The sequence below is a fragment of the Panulirus ornatus genome, chromosome 41, assembly GCF_036320965.1.
Source record: "Panulirus ornatus isolate Po-2019 chromosome 41, ASM3632096v1, whole genome shotgun sequence".
In the NCBI taxonomy this organism is placed as follows: domain Eukaryota; kingdom Metazoa; phylum Arthropoda; class Malacostraca; order Decapoda; family Palinuridae; genus Panulirus; species Panulirus ornatus.
Genome location: NC_092264.1, coordinates 20,018,891 through 20,044,889, shown reverse-complemented (window position 1 = coordinate 20,044,889; position 25,999 = coordinate 20,018,891). Strand labels below are relative to the sequence as shown.

The window sequence follows — 25,999 nt, the reverse complement described above, 5'->3', positions numbered from 1 at the left end:
CAAAAGTCCTCAAAAGAATTTAATCAGGGATATTAATCCAGAGAAATATCATAAATGGAAGGAAAGCATATTGTACATAGTTAACGCATACATACCTTGACCCTGTCACTTCCATTGTGGAATACAGCAGCATGGAATGAATATATAAAAATTTTCATTTTTTTTATTTAAGGGATCATATTTTTGGTAAAGCAAAAAATAAAAACATCATGGAACATTTCAAAATTTACTATATTTAATCTAGACTCCAAAATTATGTTGAAAGCCTTTCATTGTAGTAGAAAATCAGAACTCCATGGCATATGTCAAGTTTAATATGTACACATGTATTACAAAGAAAATATATCATTTTGGTCATTCATATAAAAGTTATTTACATATTTACACATAAGTGATGTATGTACTACAATGCAAAACATAAGTCAGTCACTCAACAAATCTACTATGCTAAGAGGGGTTTATTCCTTACAAACACCTTTTTTCAGCACAAGATGATCCACAGGTATAGATGGATGAGAAACGATGGAATACAATAACAAAAGGTTTGGATTAACTACGAGGCAGTGGGTGAAAGGATGAAAAAAGCCATGGTACTTTCCAGAGTTGTAAAAGGATTCTTTGAAGACTCTGACCATTTTGCGGTTCTTTTGGGGATGAGGATCTGAGAGAAGTTGAGGTATGGTGGAAGGAAGAATGGAGAGGTAGAAATGTTGGCAAGTGAGAAGATGAATCAGAAAGGTGACTGTATCCCTGCATTTACTACACTTCCATCTAAACTTCCTTTCATGTGAGAATCTTTTGAATCATTCTCAAAACCTCAGACTGTCAAGTGTTGTAGAATTAGTAGTTTAGTACAAGGTCATGAGATACAGTAATAAAAAGGGCGATCCATAGTGGATGGAAGAGGTTAGAAAAGCTGCGGAAGAGAAGTAAAAGAACGGTAGATTGCTTCAAAAGAAAGTATCAGTGGAAGCTCATCAAAGGAGGAGGGAAGAATATAAGATGCATAAGCAGAATGTTAAAAAGCTGATAGAGGAAAGCAATGAAAGAATAGATGAGGATTTTGGAAAAAAGTTAAGTGAAAGGTTTAAGGAAAATTGTAGTGGAGGGAGATGAAAAATGAAAGAGGTGGATTTAAGAGTGGAAATTTTAATAAGAGAAGTAAGGAAAAGGGGAGTTGCTGAATCAAAAGGAGGAAGTGAAAGGAAGATGGAATGAGAATGTGGGAGAAGGGGAAGTAGCAGCCATTACATGCATGGGTATGAAGAATGGAAGGAAAAGGACACAAGAAGGGCAACAATGATGCTGATTGTAGGAAAGGCACTTGGAATGGATGGGATTAAGGCTAAAATATTGAAGTATGGGGAAGAAAGTGTGGTAGATTGGATCCATCAGGTATGTAAATTAGCAGAGAAATAGGTTATGCATTAGTGTTGGGTGAAAGCTATTATCATTACTTAATTCAAAGAAAAAGGAGCTAAGGATGTATGTAACGATTATAAAGAAATAAGTCTGTTAAGTACACCAGGAAAATAAGAATGCAGAATAAGTGAGAAAAAGGGGAGTTTTAGGAAAGGTAGGGGATATGTGGATCAGATATTTGCGGTGAAGATGACCAAGGAAAAGTATTTAGCAAAAGGTAAAAAGTTGTATGCAGCTTTTCTGGATCTGGAGAAGGTTTATGACAGAGTCGAGTGAAATGCTTTAGGGGATGTGTAAAGGATATACGAGGTAGGGGGTCAACTGTTGGATGGTGTAAAAGCCTTCTGTAGAAGAGCATATGCATGAGTAAGAGTGGATGAAGAGTTAAGCGAAAGTTTTGGTATACATGTGGGTGAGAAGCAGGGTTGTGTGATATCACCATGGTTTTTTAATATATATATATGGATGGAGTGATAAGAGAAAAGGAGGCAAAACTAGGGAATGGAGGTGCAGAGATTCAGTGTGGTGATGTGGTATGGTGGTTAATGACAGACCTGTTTATGGGTGATACTGTGTTGATTGCTAAGAGTGAAAAGGAGATGCAGAAGGTTGTGTCTTATATGATGTGTATAAGTGATTGAAGGGAAATGCAAGTAAAAGTAAAGTCATGGTGCTTGAAGGAAAACAGAGTGAAAGTATAGATTTTACAAAAACCTAAAGAGTGAAAGAAGAAAGTATACTAAACTGTGTTTTGGATTTGGGGGAAGAAAGACTGACAGAGATGAATTTTAAGTATTTAGGAGCTGTATTGAGTAAGTTTTGAGATATATAAGGGAGAAAGCAATACAGGGTTGAATTGTCTGTTGTCCCTAATAGAACAATGAAGGGTAGAGGTGAAAGTATGGAAGTGAAGAAAGAATTAAGGGATAGCATAGTCCTCCCAAACCTAACCTATGCAGCAGGAACATGTACATGGAATAAGTCACAGAGGTCAAAAATCCAGGCTGTGGAAATGAGCTATTTAAGAGGAGTATGTGATGTGACTAGATGGAATGAAGAAAGAAATGAAAGGGTGTATAAGAAATGTGGTATGGCTGGGAATACAAAGGATATAAATTGTGGAGTGGTAGAGTGGGTGAAACATAATACTTTGAGGTGGTCTGGGCATGTGGAAAGAATGCAAAACAAGGAGTTGAGGAGAGCATCTGATAGTACATTTAAAGGGGTTGGTATGAGAGGAAGTCCACCTTTGATATGGGGAAATAGAGCATAAGATTACTGGATGGAGAGAAAAGGTGGAATAATGCACAGAAAAGGGTATGCGAAGAAGGCATGTAAGGACCGTGGTCACCCTGCTGATGGGAGTTCCTGGAGGAAATGGGCATCAGAGGGAGATAGACAGATATGCCTTTCAGATTTTCACAATCAAATTATCAGATTTTAGTAAATACAAAATGTTAATAAGTTCTCCATGTGAAACCCATCATGGTCTTACCATATTCAAATGGCTATCACATTTTTCAAAATGGAAAAATGTCATTTAGCACAAAGAAGAGCTCACTACAAACAGCTGTGAATATGTTATTAAATGACCTTGGTAAAAACTGATCATATCAGTACTCAAAAGTTTCCTTGAAACTATGACATTAATAATTATAGGTTGCAGTCACCTACACAAATGATATATGCCGGCGTTTCTTTACACTTCGAACTGTACCATGTGGGAGTGTCGCAGTTGCTTGAGTGATGGTGTGACACAAGGAAGAGTCAACAAGGCCAACAGCACCACCATCACCCACAGCTGACCTGTATTCAGGTGGTGGTGGCAAGTAACGGAATGAGGAGAAATGTGTTGGGAGATACCTGCGAGGCCCAGGCCCTGTTAATGTCCGAGGCCTAAACCCTCCCTCTTCATCACTACTGTAACCATTGTTATGGGAAGCCTTTGAATATATGGATATGACTGTTGATCCTGGGATTCCCAGTGGATGCTGCAGAAGTTTTGAAGGAGTTAGTTGGGATGAAAGGTTACCATTACTTGGTTCAACATTTACAGGAACTGTTTGTGTACTATCTTGTGGAGGTGGTACGGTGTCTGTCGTGGCAGTGGAGGCTGCTGAGGCTCCCCCATCAGTTGTTGAGTTGCTGGTAGTTTCTGATAAGTCACGATATTTTGCGTCTTCATTACCTAGGTCATCAGAAGGTTTAGATGATGTGGAAGATGAAGATGCACAAGCCTCCCGCATAATGGACCCATTAGTTAGGACCCCAAAACGGACAGGACTTGCATATTTGATTGAGGCCCTAGGATGACACTCCACAAGTGGGGTATCTGTAGGGGCAACAGATGGCTCTCCATGTTCACCTCCAAAGATATCAGATGTGCCAAACTTAGATAGTGAGTTAACCCATTCTTGTACCTGCATAAGATTAGGAGTTAAAACATCTCTTAATTATTCATACTGGAATATGAAGATGCATAAATAGATTATGTATATGTATTCATAATTAACCTATGATACCTTTTCTATGACTACTGCAGTTCTGGGACTAAACTGTTTTAGTTGCTGGTAAATGATGGAATATTTTGGAGTGAGAACTCTTTGCGGAGACTGTATTCCCAATGATATAGCCTCAACAAAAGGTAACTGTTTCACTAGCAGTGTAAATTTCAGCAGGCAGATGCCAATAACACCATTATTTGTATACAATTATCCTCACCCTCTCAAAGGCTTAGCTTGGCATATCGGAATGTGTTTGGATGTAACCAAGATGAGAAGAAAGGCGAGATGGGTAATAAATATGTTGAGGAAAGGAACTGCACATTCTAGCCCTAAGTGAAAGAAAGCTACTGAGCTCTGCAGGCAAGAGGTTATACTAAAAGGAAAAGCTCAACTTTGGCAAGACTTTACAACATTTGAGAGTACAGTTTTATTACTCCAAAGGAGTCCATATTTCTATTCTACCTCTTTAAACATGGGAAACAGTAAACAAACATGTCTGATTATTACCTACTGGAGGTAAGGGTGAAGATTTGTAGAGGTTTACAAAAAAAAGAAGGAAACGCTATAGGTGAGAGGAAAGTGGTGAAAGTAAGTGAACTTAAAAAAGAGATGTGAGTGAAGAAATACCATGAGAGACTGAGAGCAGAATGGCAAAAGGTGAAAGTAAAGTGGACGAAGAAAGGAAGGTAATTAAGGAAGAACTGGCACGTGCAAGAGAAGTGTGTGAAATGCAAAAGGTGGGAGGTGGACATGTGAGAAAGCATAGTAAGAGAGGGATGAAAAAGTGAAGTTGCTGGTGAAAGAAAAAAAGAGAGTTGTATGGGTGATACAAGGAGTGTAAATGATCGGATGTACAAAACAAAGTGGCAGGAGGTCAAGAGAAAGGTGCAGGGTTGAAAAAGAGGGCAAATGAGTTTCTGTAAACCCTTGGGAGAATAAGATGATGTTTTGGAAAAAGGTTAAGTCTAATAAAAATATGAAAACAAATGGAAATTTTGGCGAAGGGGCAAATTGGGAAGTGATAACAGTTAGTGATGAGATTAGGAGGAGATGGAGTATTTTGAAGGACTATTGAATGTGTCTATTGATTCAGAGGCAGATGTAGGGTGTTTGGGTATGGGAGGTATGCAAAGTAAGAAAGTCATGGAGAGTGATTTGGTGAAGAGAAAAGAGGTGCTGAAAGCCTCATGTACGATGAAATGTGGCAAGGCGGCTAGGGTGCATGGTACTGTGGTTGAATACATTAACAAAGGGGGTGACTTTGTTGTTGACTGGCAAGTTAGGATTTTCACTGAATGTACAGATCATGATGAGGTACATGAGTGACTGGCAGAATGCATGTATAATACCAGTGTATAAAGGCAAGGGGGATAAAGGTGAGTGTTCAAACTATATAGGAACAAGTTTGTTGAGTGCACCGGGTAAGTTGTATGAGAGGGTACTGATTTAGAGGGTGAAGGCATGTACAGAGCGTCAGACTGGGGAGGAGCAGTGTGGTTTCAGAAGTGGTAGAGGATGTGTGAATCAGGTGTTTGTTTTAAAGAATGTGTGAGAAATATTTAGAAAAACAGATGGATTTGTATATGGCATCTATCAATATGGTGGAATTATATGAGAGGGTTGATAAAGATGCCTTGTGGAACGTCTTATGAAATGTTGTGGGAGGAAAGCTGCTGGAGAGAAGTATTTTTCAAGAGTATAAAGCACATGTATAAGTACATAGAGAGGAAGGTGAGTGGTTCTAGTTGAAGGTTAGTCTGTAGTAGGGGTGTGTGACGTTACCATGGCTATTCAATTTGTTTATGGAGGGAAATGAAAGGTTCTCGGAGAGAGGGGCGAGTGTGCAGTCTGTAGGGGATGTGGGGGCCTGGGAAATGATTGTTATTTACTGATGACACAGTACTGGCTGCAGATACAAGTGAGAAACTGCAAAAGTTGGTATATGAATTTGGGAAAGTGTGTGAAAGAAAGAATATGAGATTAATGTGAATAAAAGCAGGTTTATTATGCTCATCAGGGTTGAAGGACAGGTTAATTGGAGAATGAATCTGACTAGAGAAAATATGGAGGAAGTGAAGTGTTGTAGATCGGTGGGAGTGGACATGGTAGCAAATGAAATCAAGGATGTGGAAGTGAATTATTGGGTGGGTGAGTGGACGAAGTTTCTGGGAGCGCTGAGGAATGTGTTGAAGATGTTATCTGGGAGGGTGAAAATGGGTGCTTGAAAGTTTAGTGGTCTGAATTGTAAGGAGGCATGGACTACAGATGAGGATATGCAGAAGAGGGTGGATGTGTTGGAAATTAAATGTTTGAGGACAATTTGGTGTGAGGTGGTTTGGTCTTGAAAGTAATAATAGAATCAGAGAGGAGCAGTTATATGAAAAGTGTGGTTAGGAGACAAGAATTGGGTGTGCTGAAATGGTTTGGACACATAAAGAGAAGGAGTGAGGAGAGGTTGACAAAAAGGATGTGTGTTGAAAGAGGAGGTCACAAGGAGAAGAGGAGGTACCAGATTGGGAAGGAAGGTTTGAGTAAAAAAAAATTTAGTGCATGGGGTCTGAACATGTAGGAGGGTGAAAAATGTGCACGGGATAAAGTGAATTGGAGCAATGTAGTATATAAGAGGAATCGTGCTGTTAATGGATCAAATCACGGCATATGAAGCAGCTGAGGGAACTAAGGAGAGGTCTTTGGGGCTTGGTTGTGGAAAGAGAGCTGTGGTTTTGGTGCATTACATATGACAGCTAGAGAATGGATGTGAGCAAATGAGGCCTTTCTTCATCTATAAATACGTTACCTCACTAATGGGGGAAATGGCATTAGTTAAGCAGCACTGGGGACAGATGAAGAAAAGGCCTCATTTGTTCACATCCATTACCTTGCTGCCATATGTAATGCATTGAAACCACAGCCCCCTATCCACAACAAGGCCCCACAGATCCTTCTCTTTTTCCTGTGGCTGCTTCATAAGCCCGAGTTTCATCTACTGGCAGCACTTCAACCCCTGTATACCATTTTGCTCTGATTCACTCTATCACATGCTCACCTTTCAGCCTCCTGCATGTTTAGGCCCAGAGCACTCTTTTGCATGTCTGTCAATTAGTATGTAATCCAATAATGCTAGCTATCATCCTTCTAGTCACTCTCATATACCTATGCATATCCCTCTTTTTAAACCAGGTATTCCTAATCACCATTCCTTTTTCAGCACAACTCTACAAACTAGTTACAATTCCATTCACCTTATAATACCCCTTGTCCCTAATCACAAGATAGTGATGTATATGACTGCACTCTTTACAGAGAGGATCAACAAACTGATAATAAAAATACTGATGGCTCAGAATCTGATAAAATGAGTGACTCAAATGAGGACAGTGAAGCAGATGTGGTAACTTTACTAACCCTAACTTTACCAAATTAAATCATTTCTATTCTAATCTGTCTAATCTCATCCAGTCTAATCTAATCTAAACTAACCTAAGTGAATGTTACCAAATCCAACCTAATCTAATTTCTGTAACTTAATTTAATTCATGGTAACTTAACCTAAACTGAAGTTATTAAATCTATATTCTAATAAAATCAGATCCAAAGTTTAGTTAAGGTCTGGTATGGTTAGGGTAGGTTGGGTTGTTTTACATTGTTAGGTTTAAGTTTGGGCGGGGCTAGGTTGGCTTAGAAGATAACTAAGAGGGACAGGATTGGGGTTTGGGGGGCTGGAACCATCCCACTCATGTTTTTCATTTCCTAAAAGATAGAACAGGAGCGAAGTGGTAAGTGCTTATCCTCCACAAAGGCTCAGGCTAGGGGTGTCATGCATGTAGATGTAACCAGGATGAGAAGGATATTTAGGTAGTATGTTTGAGGAAATGAACCTGGATGTTCTTATTCTGAGTGATACAAAGCTTAAGGGTAAAGTGGAAGAATGGTTTGGGAATGTCTTTGGGGGTAAAATCAGGTGTTAGAAAGAGGGCAAGAGCTGAGGAGGAGGTGACATTACTGTTGAAGCAGGAATTGTTGGTATGAGTGAAAGATTGTAAGGAAGTGAGCTTTAGGCTAATAGTGGGTGAAAATGAAAGTGGACTGCCAGAGACGAGTGATTATTAGTGCTTATGAACCTGGTTACGAGAAGAAAGATGATGAAAGGCAAGTGTTTTGGGAACAGCTGAGTGAGTGTGTCAGGAGTTTTGATGCAATAGATCATGTGTTATTGATGGATGATTTAAATGCAAAAGTAAATTTACATTTCAGTCACACTGGGTATCACATATGACTCGTGAAATTACACACAACAGAACTCCAGCCAAGCTGGATATCACATGGCTCACAAAACATTTCACACAATAGAACTTCATCCACACCAGGTATCACATATGACTCAACAAGAAATTTCATGCAACAGAACTTCAGCCATACTGGGTATCATATACAACCCACAAGACATTTCACACAATAGCACTTTAACCATACTGGGTATCACACGTGACCCAAAAGACATCTACACATTAAAACTTCAACCATGCTGGGTATCACATACAACTCAAAAGACATTCATACAATGGAATTTCAGCGATACTGGGCATCACATATGACTTACAAGACATCTACTTTCCTTACTAAAAGCATCAACACAATATCCATGAACAAACCAGGGCCCTCAGAGCACTTACCAGCATGATTTTTGGACAAGGTAAAGGATCCTTTAGAATCCATGAGAAACAAATCATCTGGTTCCCCCTATAAACTTTGCATCCTATGCCTGGTCATCCTTGTTGTTAAAAGTTAAAACAAAATTGCAACCTTCACAAAACATGGTATTCAGCACAATCACTGGCTGATTAGCAACTATAGCCATTCGACATCTGCACAGTAAAAAAAATATTTCCAGGTCAATCTCACCAGTATGCTCATCGCATAATTCTTCGCTACATCACTAGACCCTTTCCACCTAAACTACCTCATAATCAGCCACTAACCAAATCAGAAAAAGAAAGCTTACCCCTAATTCAAACGAGCAACCTTCGTTCACATATCCCCCTGTGAAAGGAGACACAACTTTTAGATATTTCCCCTGAGTAAAGGATAAATTCTGTGAAGCTGCACTGTTATGGGTTAAACTCTACTCCAACATTCATAATCTCATACACCAATAAGAAAACTACACTGCCAATGCATGTACAACTGATCTGTGTTCTGGGCACCATCTGTCTCTCTAACATTGCAAACACCAATCCAGTATCTCTTATGGCCCTTTATGGCAACATTGATGACATTATATATACTCAATTATCCTTTCCTCATCTTAAACATCATGTGTGATCCCGGTTGGAAGATGTGGCCAGCTTTCCAAGTGCTGTCGGAACCACAAAGAAGGGAAAAAGTAATTGCTATTACTAACTAAATGCTGCCTGGTATAAAATCTTACATGCAATGAAAAAGAAATAACCCATATTATCATAAACTCTAAAGAGAACTAAAAATCACCACAAAGAATTTCAGTTTCCAAGAGGTAGAAGAATATGAAAAAGTTGTAAAAAAAAAAGTCAAAGCACAACAGACACAAAAAGTCACAGATGACTCTGGCTAATTGAAGGAAAAATAGCCTCCTAATCATAGACAATGCTCTCCGTACTTAATGATACTCCCACTATTGGATATTCTTAACCTTTTACCACAGAGGATGAAAATTCTTTTACTAATACCAAAGTATCAAGTTATCTCTGCACAATGATTCCAAACAACTCACTCCCACTTAGTAACCAGGGTTTTCCACCAGAGGGAAGAGAAATTTTATCTCAAGGTTCTCATTAACCTCACTACACCATGGAAATGAATTTTCACATTGGGTTCAATAGGACTTGCAAGTCTACGGACCTTCAACTAAAAACAGTGATCTGTACAAAAATCCTAAAATTTCTTGACCAAGGCTGCATTGTACCATTGCTTAATAAAAGTCAAGGCTTTATGACATCCAAAACATACTAAACATACACTACATTCAATCATAAAATGGAAGCCAAGATTCCACTACAGTTTACTCAATAATCTGTTGAACTTGGCTAACACCAAAAGCTAAGTTCCTGCTTACTGAAGAGAACCAAAGCTACACTTGGTAAACAATGTGAATAAAGATCCTGCATACCACAAAAACCAAAATGCACTGAGGTTCTGTAAAACAGTCCAGCCCCTTAGATATTGTGGTAACTGAAGAGGGTAAAATCCTGGTAGATACACCTAATTCTGGTAGGTAAAAGTGTTTCAACCTCCTGGGAGTATTCTTTGCTCATATGGCTCTCCTTAGAGGCAAAGAATAGAAAGGTAGTATAATACTAATACAGAGCCTAGAAGTGATAAAACATGATGCATGTCTAAGATTGGCATGTGGAACAGGCGATATGACAGACTTCATATGAAATGAAGAAAAAAGATATGGAATATGCAGATTAAGACAGAAATTAGTTGAAGAAGTAGGTTCAGGAGAAAAGCTTCAATACTTGGAATGCCAATATCTGGAAGCAAATCCAGTATGTCTCCATTCATGTTATCACTCGTCATATTTACAGTTAAAGTCGGAGGCTATCTTCACTATACCATTATCTTTACTCTACCCTCATCTTTACTGCACCTTTGACACAAATGGTCTTTAATCTGACCTATATAATACAATTCAATGGTCATCTTCACTACACCCTCAACACCAATGGTATCTTTACTATATCCATGGCACCACTAAGACCATCTTTACTACACATTTTTACTACTTGATTTTCACTGCATCCTTTGCACCATTAAATTTAATGAAGATGCATTTGATCAAATGGTATGGTTCAAGAAAAAGGTCATCTTCATGACACTCAATACCACCAGCTTTTAACCCTTAAAGACCAGGGAATATACATCTTCATAAAACTGTTGGAAAAATGAAAATAAATCAAAATGTAAAAAATGTAGCAAAAACTATGCTTTTCTCTGTAATAGAAACAACAATAATGTGAGATACCAGTTTTACATAAAAGCTTTAACAACTCTACCTGATAGCTGGAAATATTGTAGAGGATAAAGATGTCACTTATTCAGAGAAAAAAATTATTCAATAGCTGATGTACTACTCTTTATACTTATGTATTTAGGATTTAGTAACAGAAGTCATGTAGCTTCCTTCTCACCTGGCTGGGTTCCTTGTCATCTACCAGTTTGCCATTGCTGACCATCTTGATCTCGCCATCATCCTCCTGAATGTATGCATTGTTGACATAGATCTTGTACACAGGACGGTCAGGGTCCTTATCTTCATTATTTTGGCTTCTTTTGCAGCAGCATAAGCACATTAGCACCACAACTGCTACACCACCTACCCCAATGCCCACAGCCACCCAAACTCGCCAATCACTTGTAGAATTCTTTGAGTAATCCCTGTTAGTTGCATTTGCTCGAGTCTGGGAATCATACGGGCTTACTGAAGTGACAGTGGACATAATGACGGTTTGCACATTGGAGGGTGAGTCATTAATGGGCAATGTAGGAGGCAGATTGGTGACTGGATCTGGCACAAAGGCTGAGACAATGTTTGAGATGCGGCCTGTGTTGTTAGAGGAGTCAACTGCTCGTATGGCAAAATACCTGTGGAGGAGGATGGTGGAGCTTTCATATCTATATGTTCTTAATACAAGGGTAACAATGGTACCTTTCCCTGCCGTAATTCAAAAGAAAATTACTATTATACTATAAAAAGAATGGAAAGTAAGCTCTAACAGAAGAGATAAGAATATAGATAGTGGAAAAAAAAGTAAAGGAAAAAAAATGAGGTGGGAGGATACAGGACAAGAGAGAGAGAGAGAGAGAGAGAGAGAGAGAGAGTTAAGAAATGTGAAGTGCAGATAAAAATGGTAGGAGCAACTGGAAGCTAGGAGAAGCCAAGAAAGGATGAAGGGAAATGTGAGAGAGATCAGAGAAAAAGAAAAGAATGGTAAAACAAATGGGAGGCAGCATGAAGATTGGAGGTGAAGCAGGATGGGATTAGTTAGTAGAGAAGGAAAAGATACATAATTGGTTGTATGGAAGAGGGCAAGAATGGGACAGAACTGGGTACAGGAAGCAACACTGGGAAGGGATGTGGCAGAATAGGAACAGAAAAGTAGTAGTGGGGCAGAGAAGTGGCAGAACTAAGAAAGGGGAGCAGGGTTATGTCAAAGGTGGTTCAGGGAGCAGGATGTGTAAAAGCTGGGACAAGAGAGCAGGGATATAGCAAGGATGTGGCAGAGCTGGGACAGGGGAGTAGGGTTAGTGCAGTGATGTAGCAGAGCTGGGACAGGGGACCAGGGTTAGGTCAGTGATGTAGCAGAGCTGGGTTAGGGCAGTGATGCAGTAGAGCTGGGACCGGATAGCAGGGTTATGGCAGTGATGTAGCAGGGCTGGGACAAAAGAGCAGGGGAAGGGCAGTGATGTAGCAGAGCTGGGACAGAAGAGCATGGTGGGGACAATGATGTAGCAGAGCTGCAACAGGGAGCAGGGTTATTGCAGTGATGTAGCAGGGCTGGGACAGGAGAGGAGGGTCAGGGCAGTGATGGAGCAGAGCTGAGACAGGGAAGCCAGGTTACGGCAGTGATGTAGCAGAGCTGGGACAGGGGAGCAGGTTTAGGACAGTGATGTAGCAGAGAGGGGACAGGGAAACCAGGTTACAGCAGTGATGTAGCAGAGCTGGGACAGGGTAGCAGGGTTAGGACAGTGATGTAGTAGAGTTGGGACAGAAAAGGAGGGTTAGGGCAGTGATGTAGCAGGGTTGGGACAGGCAAACCAGGTTAGGGCAGTGATGTAGCAGGGCTGGGAAAAAGGAGCAGGGTTAGAACAGTGATGTGCCAGAGATGGGACAGGGAAGCTGGGTTACGGCAGTGATGTAGCAGAGCTGGGACAAGGAAGCAGGGTTAGGACAGTAATGTAGCAGAGCTTGGACAGGGGAGCAGGTTTAGGGCAGTGATGAAGGAGGGCTGGGACAGAGGAGCAAGGTTAGAGCAGTGACGTAGCAGGGCTGAGACAGGGCAGCAGGGTTATGGTAGTGACATACCAGAGCTGGGAAAGGGGAGCAGGGTTAGTGCAGTGATGTAGCAGGGTTGGGACAGTGGAGCAGGGTTAGGGCAGTGATATAGGAGGGCTGGGACAAAGAGGTAGGGTCAGGGCCATGATGTAGTAGAGCTGGGACAGGCAAACAGGGTTAGGACAGTGATGTAGCAGGGTTGGGACAGGCAAACCAGGTTAGGGCAGTGATGTAGCAGAGGTGGGGCAGGGAAGCAAGGTTAGGGCAGAAGTGTAGCAGAGCTGGGACACAGGAGCAGGGATAGAACATTGATGTAGCAGAACTGGGACACGGGAGCCAGGTTACGGCAATGATGTAGCAGAGCTGGGACGGGAAACTGAGTTAGGACAGTGATGTAGTAGAACTGGGGTAGGGGAGCAGGGATAAGGCAGTTATGTAGCAGAGCTGAGACAGAAAAGTAGGTTTAGCACAGTGATGTAGAGGAGCTGGGACAGGGGAGCAGGGTTAGGGCAATGATGTAACAGAGCTGGGACAAGGGAGGAGGGTTACAGCAGCAATGTAGCAGAGCTGGGACAGAAAAGCAGGGTTAGAAAAGTGTTGAAGCAGAGCTGGGAGAGGGAAACAGGGTTAAGGCAGTGATGTAGCAGAGCTGGCACAGAGGAGCAGGATTAGGACGGTGATGTAGCAAGATAGGGACAGGCGAGCAGGGTTAGGGCAGTGATGTAGCTGGACTGGGGCAAGAGAGGAGGATTAAGGTAGTGATGTAGCAGAGCTGGGACAGGACAGCAGGGTTAGGACAGTGATGCAGCAGGGTTGGGACAGGCAAACTGGGTTAGGGCAGTGATGTAGCAGAGCTGGGACAGGGAAGCAAGGTTAGGGCAGAGATGTAGCAGAGCTGAGACAGGGAAGCCAGGTTACGGCAGTGATGTAGCAGAGCTGGGACAGGGGAGCAGGTTTAGGACAGTGATGTAGCAGAGAGGGGACAGGGAAACCAGGTTACAGCAGTGATGTAGCAGAGCTGGGACAGGGTAGCAGGGTTAGGACAGTGATGTAGTAGAGTTGGGACAGAAAAGGAGGGTTAGGGCAGTGATGTAGCTGGACTGGGGCAAGAGAGGAGGATTAAGGTAGTGATGTAGCAGAGCTGGGACAGGACAGCAGGGTTAGGACAGTGATGCAGCAGGGTTGGGACAGGCAAACTGGGTTAGGGCAGTGATGTAGCAGAGCTGGGACAGGCAAACTGGGTTAGGGCAGTGATGTAGCAGAGCTGAGACAGGGAAGCCAGGTTACGGCAGTGATGTAGCAGAGCTGGGACAGGGGAGCAGGTTTAGGACAGTGATGTAGCAGAGAGGGGACAGGGAAACCAGGTTACAGCAGTGATGTAGCAGAGCTGGGACAGGGTAGCAGGGTTAGGACAGTGATGTAGTAGAGTTGGGACAGAAAAGGAGGGTTAGGGCAGTGATGTAGCAGGGTTGGGACAGGCAAACCAGGTTAGGGCAGTGATGTAGCAGGGCTGGGAAAAAGGAGCAGGGTTAGAACAGTGATGTGCCAGAGATGGGACAGGGAAGCTGGGTTACGGCAGTGATGTAGCAGAGCTGGGACAAGGAAGCAGGGTTAGGACAGTAATGTAGCAGAGCTTGGACAGGGGAGCAGGTTTAGGGCAGTGATGAAGGAGGGCTGGGACAGAGGAGCAAGGTTAGAGCAGTGACGTAGCAGGGCTGAGACAGGGCAGCAGGGTTATGGTAGTGACATACCAGAGCTGGGAAAGGGGAGCAGGGTTAGTGCAGTGATGTAGCAGGGTTGGGACAGTGGAGCAGGGTTAGGGCAGTGATATAGGAGGGCTGGGACAAAGAGGTAGGGTCAGGGCCATGATGTAGTAGAGCTGGGACAGGCAAACAGGGTTAGGACAGTGATGTAGCAGGGTTGGGACAGGCAAACCAGGTTAGGGCAGTGATGTAGCAGAGGTGGGGCAGGGAAGCAAGGTTAGGGCAGAAGTGTAGCAGAGCTGGGACACAGGAGCAGGGATAGAACATTGATGTAGCAGAACTGGGACACGGGAGCCAGGTTACGGCAATGATGTAGCAGAGCTGGGACGGGAAACTGAGTTAGGACAGTGATGTAGTAGAACTGGGGTAGGGGAGCAGGGATAAGGCAGTTATGTAGCAGAGCTGAGACAGAAAAGTAGGTTTAGCACAGTGATGTAGAGGAGCTGGGACAGGGGAGCAGGGTTAGGGCAATGATGTAACAGAGCTGGGACAAGGGAGGAGGGTTACAGCAGCAATGTAGCAGAGCTGGGACAGAAAAGCAGGGTTAGAAAAGTGTTGAAGCAGAGCTGGGAGAGGGAAACAGGGTTAAGGCAGTGATGTAGCAGAGCTGGCACAGAGGAGCAGGATTAGGACGGTGATGTAGCAAGATAGGGACAGGCGAGCAGGGTTAGGGCAGTGATGTAGCTGGACTGGGGCAAGAGAGGAGGATTAAGGTAGTGATGTAGCAGAGCTGGGACAGGACAGCAGGGTTAGGACAGTGATGCAGCAGGGTTGGGACAGGCAAACTGGGTTAGGGCAGTGATGTAGCAGAGCTGGGACAGGGAAGCAAGGTTAGGGCAGAGATGTAGCAGAGCTGAGACAGGGAAGCCAGGTTACGGCAGTGATGTAGCAGAGCTGGGACAGGGGAGCAGGTTTAGGACAGTGATGTAGCAGAGAGGGGACAGGGAAACCAGGTTACAGCAGTGATGTAGCAGAGCTGGGACAGGGTAGCAGGGTTAGGACAGTGATGTAGTAGAGTTGGGACAGAAAAGGAGGGTTAGGGCAGTGATGTAGCTGGACTGGGGCAAGAGAGGAGGATTAAGGTAGTGATGTAGCAGAGCTGGGACAGGACAGCAGGGTTAGGACAGTGATGCAGCAGGGTTGGGACAGGCAAACTGGGTTAGGGCAGTGATGTAGCAGAGCTGGGACAGGCAAACTGGGTTAGGGCAGTGATGTAGCAGAGCTGAGACAGGGAAGCCAGGTTACGGCAGTGATGTAGCAGAGCTGGGACAGGGGAGCAGGTTTAGGACAGTGATGTAGCAGAGAGGGGACAGGGAAACCAGGTTACAGCAGTGATGTAGCAGAGCTGGGACAGGGTAGCAGGGTTAGGACAGTGATGTAGTAGAGTTGGGACAGAAAAGGAGGGTTAGGGCAGTGATGTAGCAGGGTTGGGACAGGCAAACCAGGTTAGGGCAGTGATGTAGCAGGGCTGGGAAAAAGGAGCAGGGTTAGAACAGTGATGTGCCAGAGATGGGACAGGGAAGCTGGGTTACGGCAGTGATGTAGCAGAGCTGGGACAAGGAAGCAGGGTTAGGACAGTAATGTAGCAGAGCTTGGACAGGGGAGCAGGTTTAGGGCAGTGATGAAGGAGGGCTGGGACAGAGGAGCAAGGTTAGAGCAGTGACGTAGCAGGGCTGAGACAGGGCAGCAGGGTTATGGTAGTGACATACCAGAGCTGGGAAAGGGGAGCAGGGTTAGTGCAGTGATGTAGCAGGGTTGGGACAGTGGAGCAGGGTTAGGGCAGTGATATAGGAGGGCTGGGACAAAGAGGTAGGGTCAGGGCCATGATGTAGTAGAGCTGGGACAGGCAAACAGGGTTAGGACAGTGATGTAGCAGGGTTGGGACAGGCAAACCAGGTTAGGGCAGTGATGTAGCAGAGGTGGGGCAGGGAAGCAAGGTTAGGGCAGAAGTGTAGCAGAGCTGGGACACAGGAGCAGGGATAGAACATTGATGTAGCAGAACTGGGACACGGGAGCCAGGTTACGGCAATGATGTAGCAGAGCTGGGACGGGAAACTGAGTTAGGACAGTGATGTAGTAGAACTGGGGTAGGGGAGCAGGGATAAGGCAGTTATGTAGCAGAGCTGAGACAGAAAAGTAGGTTTAGCACAGTGATGTAGAGGAGCTGGGACAGGGGAGCAGGGTTAGGGCAATGATGTAACAGAGCTGGGACAAGGGAGGAGGGTTACAGCAGCAATGTAGCAGAGCTGGGACAGAAAAGCAGGGTTAGAAAAGTGTTGAAGCAGAGCTGGGAGAGGGAAACAGGGTTAAGGCAGTGATGTAGCAGAGCTGGCACAGAGGAGCAGGATTAGGACGGTGATGTAGCAAGATAGGGACAGGCGAGCAGGGTTAGGGCAGTGATGTAGCTGGACTGGGGCAAGAGAGGAGGATTAAGGTAGTGATGTAGCAGAGCTGGGACAGGACAGCAGGGTTAGGACAGTGATGCAGCAGGGTTGGGACAGGCAAACTGGGTTAGGGCAGTGATGTAGCAGAGCTGGGACAGGGAAGCAAGGTTAGGGCAGAGATGTAGCAGAGCTGGAATAGGGGAGTAGGGATAGGGCATTGATGTAGCAGAGCTAGGACAGGGGAGCTGGGTTATGGCAGTGGTGTAGCAGAGCTGGGACAGGGAAACTGGCTTAGGACAGTGATGTAATAGAGCTGGGACAGGGAAGCAGGGTTAGGACACTGATGTAGAAGATCTGAGACAGGGAAGCCAGGTTATGGCAGTGATACAGCAGAGCTGGAACAGGGAAACAGGGCTAGGGCAGTGATGTAGAAGAGCTGGGACAGGACAGCAGGGTTAGGGCAAAAATGTAGCAGATCTGGGACAGGGAAACACAGTTAGGATAGTGATGTAGCAGTGCTGAGACAGGAGTGCAGGGTTAGGACAGTGATGTAGCGGAGCTGAGACAGAAAAGTAGGGTTAGCACAGTGATGTAGAGGAGCTGGGACAGAGGAGCAGGGTTAGGGCACTGATGTAGCAGAGCTGGGAGAGGGAAACAGGGTTAGTGCAGTGATGTAGCAGAGCTGAGACAGGGGAGCAGGATTAGGGCAATGATGTAGCATATCTGGGACAGAAAAGCAAGGTTAGGGCAGCGATGTAGCAGAACTGGGACAGGGGAGCAGGGTTAGTGCAATGATGTAGCAGAGCTGGGACAGGGGAGCAGAGTTAGTGCAGTGATGTTGCAGAGCTGGGACAGGACAGCAGGGTTAGGGCAGTGATGTAGCAGACCTGGGACAAAAAAGCAGAGTTAAGCAGTGATGTAGCAGAGCTGGGATAGAACAGGGTTAGGACATTGATGGAGTGGAGCTGGGACATGGGAGCCGGGATATGGCAGTGATATAGCAGAGCTGGGACAAGCGAAATGGGTTACAGCAGTGATGTAGCAGAGCTGGGAGAGGGAAACAGGGTTAGGCCAGTGATGTAGCAGAGCTGGCACAGAAGAGCAGGGTTAGGGCAGTGATATAGCAGAGCTGGGAGAGGGAAACAGGGTTAAGGCAGTGATGTAGCAGAGCTGGGAGAGGGAAACAGGGTTAAGGCAGTGATGTAGCAGAGCTGGGAGAGGGAAACAGGGTGGGGGCAGTGATGTAGCAGGATTGGGACAATAGAGTAGGATTAGCGCAGTGATGTAGCAGAGCTGGGACAGGAAAGCAAGGTTAACGAAGTGATGTAGCAGAGCTGGGACAACAGAGCAGGGTTAGGGCAGTGATGTAACAGAGCTGGGACAGAAAAGTAGGGTGAGGACATTGATGTAGCAGAGTTAAGACAGGAGAGCTGGGTTACAGCAGTGATGTACCAGAGCTGAGACAGGGGAGCACGGTTAGGGCAGTGATGTAGCAGAGATGGGACAGGAAAGAAGGGTTAGGGCTGTGAAGTAGAAGAGCTGGGACAAGGAAACAGGGTTAGGGCAGTGATGTAGCAGAGCTAAGACAGGACAGCAAAGTTACTGCAGTTATGTAGCTGGAGTGGGACAGGAGAAGAGGGTTTCGGCAGTGATGGAGCAGGGATGAGACAGAGCAGCAGGGTTATTGCAGTGATGTAGCAGAGCTGGAACAGGGAAACAGGGCTAGGGCAGTGATGTAGCAGAGATGGGACAGGGGAGAAGGATTAAGGCAGTGATATAGCAGAGCTGGGAAAAGGAAGCAGGGTTAGGGCAGTGATATAGGAAAGTTGAGACAGGGAAGCAGGGTTAGGGCAGTGATGTAGCAGGGCTGGGACAGGGAGCAGGGTTAGGGCAGTGATGTAGCAGGCTGGGACAAGGAAGCCAGGTTATGGCAGTGATGTAACAGGGCTGGGACATAGGAGAAGGGTTACTGCAGTGATGTAAGACAGCTAGGACAGGAGAGCAGGGTTAGGGCAGTGATGTAGCAGAGATGGGACAGGGAAGCAGGGTTACCACAATGATGTAGCAGAGCTGAGACAGAGGAGCAGGGTTAGGGTAGTGATGTAGCAGGGCTGAGACAGGAGAGTAGGGTTAAGGCAGTCATCATGAACAGTGTAAGGTTGTCATTGTGACCAGTGTATGGTTGTCAGATTAGCTTTTTCTGTCACAACTGGGAGAGAGTATTGCTATATGTCACCTGCTACCTCACTCTAATAACCTGTGTGTGATTACCTATTTGTACTATATAGGGATATAGTTTGAAACTCGTAGGGTTCCATATCTTAAACATTACCTCCTATCATAAAACTTAAATTTAAGAATGCTGTCTGCAATAACCTTAGTCACTGTTTCATTTAACCACTCTTATACTAATAAAATATTTATATACATCCTTTTTAACAAATTTCTTACTTCATTACTTATATCCTCTGGTTGCTTTATCCTTATGCCTAAACACTGTCCACATTGTCAGAATCTTTTAAAAACTTAAAGGTTGTGATCAGGTGATGCTTCACTCTCCTCAAGGCTTACTTAGCTCTCTTAATTTTGAGGCCATCTTTGATGCCTTCCTTTGGATCTTCTGTATGAGCTCCTTGTGCTTCTTTAAGTGCAGCATATTCTAGGATAGGCCTCATGTAGGATATCCATTCATCTGATCTCTAAGCAACTGACATATACATGCAAGCTGACACTCTGGAAGTGGCCTTCTGCTGCAGAAATATCCCCATATTAAAGCTCAAAGATACTTGTCATAAAGTTAGGTACGAAGATTCTCTCCCCTACAATAAATCTTTCAGTATCAAAATATTGTATTTTTCAAATGTTGTTCACCATTTCCTGCTCTAGCAAGGTTTTGCTGGGAAAAGAAGTACAATGGCTCATAATGACTCTCTACCTGTAGTGGCTCACAATGACTTTCTACCTGTAATAGCTCAAAATGACTCTCTATCTGTAATGGCTCACAGTGACTTTACCTGTAATGGCTCACATTGACTCTTTACCTGTGTAATGGCTCACAATGACTCTCTACTTGTAATTTGTAATGCATCAAAATCAGAGCCCAACATCCAGGCTACATAGACCATTTTGTGGTTTCCTCTGACTGCTTCAATGTCAGGGTATATGAATATAATCTATATACCATTTATCATACATGATCACCATTTCCTTTGTTACAAAGGTAGCACCAGTAAACAGATGAAGAAAGACCCATCCACTCATACACGCACATATATACATACATGCACATATAGGTACATATACATATCAACATACATACATACATATACACACATGTACGAATTCCTACTTTCTTGCCTTCATCCATTCCCGGAGCCACCTTGCCCCACAGGAAACAGCATCATCACCCCCTGCATCAGCGAGGTAGTGCCAGAAAACAGATGAAAAAAGGCCACATTCACTTACATTCTGTCTCTAGCTCTCATGTGTAATGCACCAAAACCACAGCTCCCTATTCACATCCAGGCCCTATACACCTTTCCACGGTTCACTCCGGACGTTTCACATGCCCTAGTTCAGTCCATTGATAGCACATTGACCCCAGTATACCACTTCATTTTAATTCACTCTATTCCATGCATGCCTCTTACCCTTGTGCATGTTCAGACCCCAATCACTCAAAATTTATTTCTTTCCATCCTTCCACCTCCTATTTGGTCTCTCACTTCTCCTTGTTCCTAAAGCTTCTGACGCATATATCCTTTTTGTCAAACTTTCCTCACGTTCTCTCCAAGAGTCCAAACCATTTTAACACACCCTCTTCTGCTCTCTCAACCACACTCTTTTTATTACCAAACATCTCTCTTACCCTTTCACTATTTACTCAATCAAACCACCTCACACCACATATTGTTCTAAAACATTTCATTTCAAAGACATCCACCCTCCTCCATACAACCATATCTACAGCCCATGCCTCGCAACCATATATTATTGTTGGATCTATCATTCCTTTAAACATACAGATTTTTGCTCTCCGGGATAACACTCTCTCTTTCCACACATTCTTCATCACTCCCAGAACCTTTGCCCCCTCCCCCATCCTATGACACTTCCATGGTTCCATTTGCTAACAAGCCTACTCCCTGATATCGAAAATACTTCACTTCCTCAAATTTTTCTCCATTCAGACTTACATCCCTTCAAACTTACATCCCAACTAACTTTTCTCTCAACTTTGCTGAACCTAAAATTATTACCTTGCTCATACTTACATTAACTCTCAACTTCACCTTTCACACACTTTTCTGAACTCAGTAACCAACTTCTGTAATTTCTCACTCGAATCAGCCACCTCAACAGACTGCATATTTGCTCCACACTCCAAAATTCTTGCATCTACCTCCTTAACCACCCCATCCATAAACAAATGTGACATCACACATCCCTGCCACAGACCGACCTTCACTGGGAACCAATCACTCTCCTTTTTTCCTACTCGTACAAATGCCTTACACCCATCAGCTTACCTCCCACACCATATATTTTGAAGACCAAAACACCCTACATCTGCCTTTTATATCATCAAACCTTACTTCATCACTCTCTACCCATTCCAATCTGCCCACCTCCCTCATGCCACATGCATCTCTTGCTCATAATATCACTGCTTCCCTAAATACATCCCGTTCCTCCTCACCCACTCCCTTCCCTTCATTTGCTCTTATCTTTTAACATTCTACACTCCTTTCCATGCTCACTTATGCTCATCACTCTCTTCTCCCCAACATTTTCTCCTTTTTTTTTGAAAACCTCTACAAATCTTCACCTTCACCTCCACAAGACAGTGATTAGTCATCCCACTAGCTGCCCTTCTCAGCACATTAACATCCAAAATTCTCTCTTTTACAAGCCTATCAATTCATATGTAATCTAATAATGTCTGCTAACCATCTCTCCTACTCACATACGTATACTTGTGAATATCTCTCACTTTAAACCAGTTAGCCCCAATCACCAGTATTTTTTCAGCACATAAATCCACAAGCTCTTCACCATTTCCATTCACAACACTGAATATCATATGCACACCAATTATACCCTCAACTACCACATTACTCACCTTTGTATTCAAATCATCTATCACTAATACCTGGTCTCGTACACCAAAGCTGCTGACACACTCACTCAGCTGCTCCCAAAACACTTGCCTCTATTGATCTTTCTTCTCATAGCCAGGTGCATAAGCACCAATATTTCACCATCCATTTTCAGTTTTACCTACATCAACCTAGAATATACTTTCTTACACTCTATCACCCACTACCACAACTCCTGCTTCAGTAGTGCTACTCCTTCCTAAGCTCTTGTCCTCTCACCAACCCCTGACTTTACTTTCAAGACATTTCCAAAACATTCTTCCCCTTTACCCTTGAGCTTTGTTTCACTCAGAGCCAGAACATCCAGGTTTCTTTCCTCAAACATACTACCTACTTCTCCTTTCTTGTCATCGGTTACATCCACACACATTCAGACACCCCAGCTTGAGCCTTTGAGGAAGATGAGCACTCCCCACTTTACTGTTTCCTCTTTTTAAAAATGAAAGACAAGAAATATAATAATATAAAGACAACCACCTCTCATCCCAGTCTCTTCAGTAATAATATTACTGTTAAATGCTTTAACCTGATCAGATGTAACTAGACCTGTGAGACCATCCTCTAAAAAAAGGTTAATCAATAAGCTGCAGAGCATGAGGAGAGCCAGAATATTACTGTACCACTCACCATCTCAGGTTGGTGAAAGGCAACTCTGTGAGGCAATACTCGGTGGTTCCATAGCTGGCAGGGGTCTGGGTGGGGGTTCGCAGGTCATGGGTTATGCAGTAAACGGCAATGGCAGAGCTGTTGAACTTCTCCTCGCTCAGGGCACTGCGCTCTGTGTACATCTTGAGTTCATACATCCAGGCTGTTGATGACAGCAACATATGACACACACAAGGCTGCACATTCATTTCTTCAGATCATAAAAGATCTTTCAGATAATAATGAATTCAAGGTTTTATTTCTCTGAAGAAATAAATATGAGCATCTTAAATTTTTAATCATTTGTATCAAATAGGAAGTCTACAAAGACAGATATTTGTTCATTCTGCCAACACCAACGAATACCTATATCAATGAATGTACACCACACTTACAACATAGCACCTAACAAACACTCCAGGGGATGATGTGCACTCACCTGAACCCTGGTCTAGATCTCCACCAGGTGCTGACCAGGTCAAGTTGACAGTACTGTTATGGATGGAAGTCACAGACAGGTCAGTGACACGTGAGGGTGGAGTCAGGTCGGCCGAAGTGACACGAGCCACTGTAAGGGCCAGCACACCACTGGCTGCCAAAAACTGCCCAGTGCTTACTGGTACCACATGACCATCTGCCACCAACAGGGATCACCTCATCAGTATTGTATAATTTTCCCAAAATATGAATAGTTTGTTTTCTATTATGACGGTCTAACAACGTGACCAAACTACTATTATGTTAAGGCATGGATACATATTAGTAGCTATACAAAATCTGATTATGGCAAATGAAAACAATTAATGAGTATATGAAAGATACTGTTAAAACCTATATACAAGTAATCCTAATTCAGTTACATTCAATAATTTCCTGTATGACTGCACTTGGCTGCCTAACCTGGGTCTCTAGGCCTGAGGACGGAGGCTGAGCCATGGTGATCATTGGCAATGGCAGAGAGAGCATAGCGTCCCTCCCCTGGAAGCCATGTGAGGTACCTGCTGTAGACCCCGTCCTGTGCACGCACATCTGGCTCTGTTCCAGACACAACACATGGAAATAATGGAAGAGATATTTCTATAAATATTAGCACATAAATAACTGGACCAAACCAGGGCATGTAGTGTCCAAGATAAACCATGAAATGTTTTCTGGGGCCTAGTTGTGGATATGGAGCTATGGTTTCAGTGCAACATGCATTACACATGACAGCTAGAGAACAGATGAGAGCAGATATGGCCATCCTTCATCCAATCCATGGGGCTACCTTCCTAATGCAAGAAATGACAATCGAGTTTGAAAAAAAATACACGACAGCCAGAGACTGAGCATGAGCAGATGTGGCCTTCATCTGTTCCATTTTGCTACCTTGCTGAAGCAAGGGGCAGCTATTGAGTGTGGAGGAGGAGAAGAGTATGTATATGCTATCTTTTTTCTTTTCCTTCATGCTGTTTCCTGTGGGAAGGGGTGGCATCATGAATGGATACAGGTGACCACGTATGAATATGCATGTGTATATATGTATATAGGCATATATATGTATATATGTATATAGGCATATGATAGAGTTGATAGAGATGCTCTGTGGAAGGTATTAAGAATATATGGTGTGGGAGGCAAGTTGTTAGAAGCAGTGAAAAGTTTTTATCGAGGATGTAAGGCATGTGTACGTGTAGGAAGAGAGGAAAGTGATTGGTTCTCAGTGAATGTAGGTTTGCGGCAGGGGTGTGTGATGTCTCCATGGTTGTTTAATTTGTTTATGGATGGGGTTGTTAGGGAGGTAAATGCAAGAGTTTTGGAAAGAGGGGCAAGTATGAAGTCTGTTGGGGATGAGAGAGCTTGGGAAGTGAGTCAGTTGTTGTTCGCTGATGATACAGCGCTGGTGGCGGATTCATGTGAGAAACTGCAGAAGCTGGTGACGGAGTTTGGTAAAGTGTGTGGAAGAAGAAAGCTAAGAGTAAATGTGAATAAGAGCAAGGTTATTAGGTACAGTAGGGTTGAGGGTCAAGTCAATTGGGAGGTGAGTTTGAATGGTGAAAAACTGGAGGAAGTGAAGTGTTTTAGATATCTGGGAGTGGATCTGTCAGCGGATGGAACCATGGAAGCGGAAGTGGATCATAGGGTGGGGGAGGGGGCGAAAATTTTGGGAGCCTTGAAAAATGTGTGGAAGTCGAGAACATTATCCCGGAAAGCAAAAATGGGTATGTTTGAAGGAATAGTAGTTCCAACAATGTTGTATGGTTGCGAGGCGTGGGCTATGGATAGAGTTGTGCGCAGGAGGATGGATGTGCTGGAAATGAGATGTTTGAGGACAATGTGTGGTGTGAGGTGGTTTGATCGAGTAAGTAACGTAAGGGTAAGAGAGATGTGTGGAAATAAAAAGAGCGTGGTTGAAAGAGCAGAAGAGGGTGTTTTGAAATGGTTTGGGCACATGGAGAGAATGAGTGAGGAAAGATTGACCAAGAGGATATAAGTGTCGGTGGTGGAGGGAACGAGGAGAAGAGGGAGACCAAATTGGAGGTGGAAAGATGGAGTGAAAAAGATTTTGTGTGATCGGGGCCTGAACATGCAGGAGGGTGAAAGGAGGGCAAGGAATAGAGTGAATTGGAATGATGTGGTATACCGGGGTTGACGTGCTGTCAGTGGATTGAATCAAGGCATGTGAAGCGTCTGGGGTAAACCATGGAAAGCTGTGTAGGTATGTATATTTGCGTGTGTGGACGTGTGTATGTACATGTGTATGGGGGGGGTTGGGCCATTTCTTTCGTCTGTTTCCTTGCGCTACCTCGCAAACGCGGGAGACAGCGACAAAGTATAAAAAAAAAAAAAAAAAAAAATATATGTATATATGTAAGTTTGAATGGAGAAATACTGGAGGAATTAAAGTGTTTTAGATATCTGGGAGTGGATCTGGCAGTGAATGGAACCATGGAAGCGGAAGTGAATCATAGGGTGGGGGAGGGGGCGAAAATCCTGGGAGCCTTGTGGAAGTTGAGAACATTATCTTCGAAAGCAAAAATGGCTATGTTTGAAGGAATAGTGGTTCCAACAATGTTGTATCGTTGCGAGGCGTGGGCTATGGATAGAG

General features: G+C 43.9%; 1 protein-coding gene across 1 annotated transcript in view; it reads right to left on the bottom strand.

Annotated features, from left to right (window-relative positions):
* Window positions 1–298: 298 nt before the first annotated feature.
* Window positions 299–25,999, bottom strand: part of LOC139761749 (uncharacterized) — a 60,911-nt gene continuing 35,210 nt past the window's right edge. Inside the window, exons 2-6 of the mRNA XM_071686179.1 lie at window positions 23,812–23,946; window positions 23,351–23,545; window positions 22,894–23,074; window positions 11,096–11,549; window positions 299–3,842 (exon numbers count right to left, since the gene is read on the bottom strand). Of these exons, the coding sequence (XP_071542280.1) occupies window positions 3,093–3,842; window positions 11,096–11,549; window positions 22,894–23,074; window positions 23,351–23,545; window positions 23,812–23,946 (1,715 nt within the window). The 3' untranslated portion in view covers window positions 299–3,092. The remainder of the gene's footprint in view (window positions 3,843–11,095; window positions 11,550–22,893; window positions 23,075–23,350; window positions 23,546–23,811; window positions 23,947–25,999) is intronic.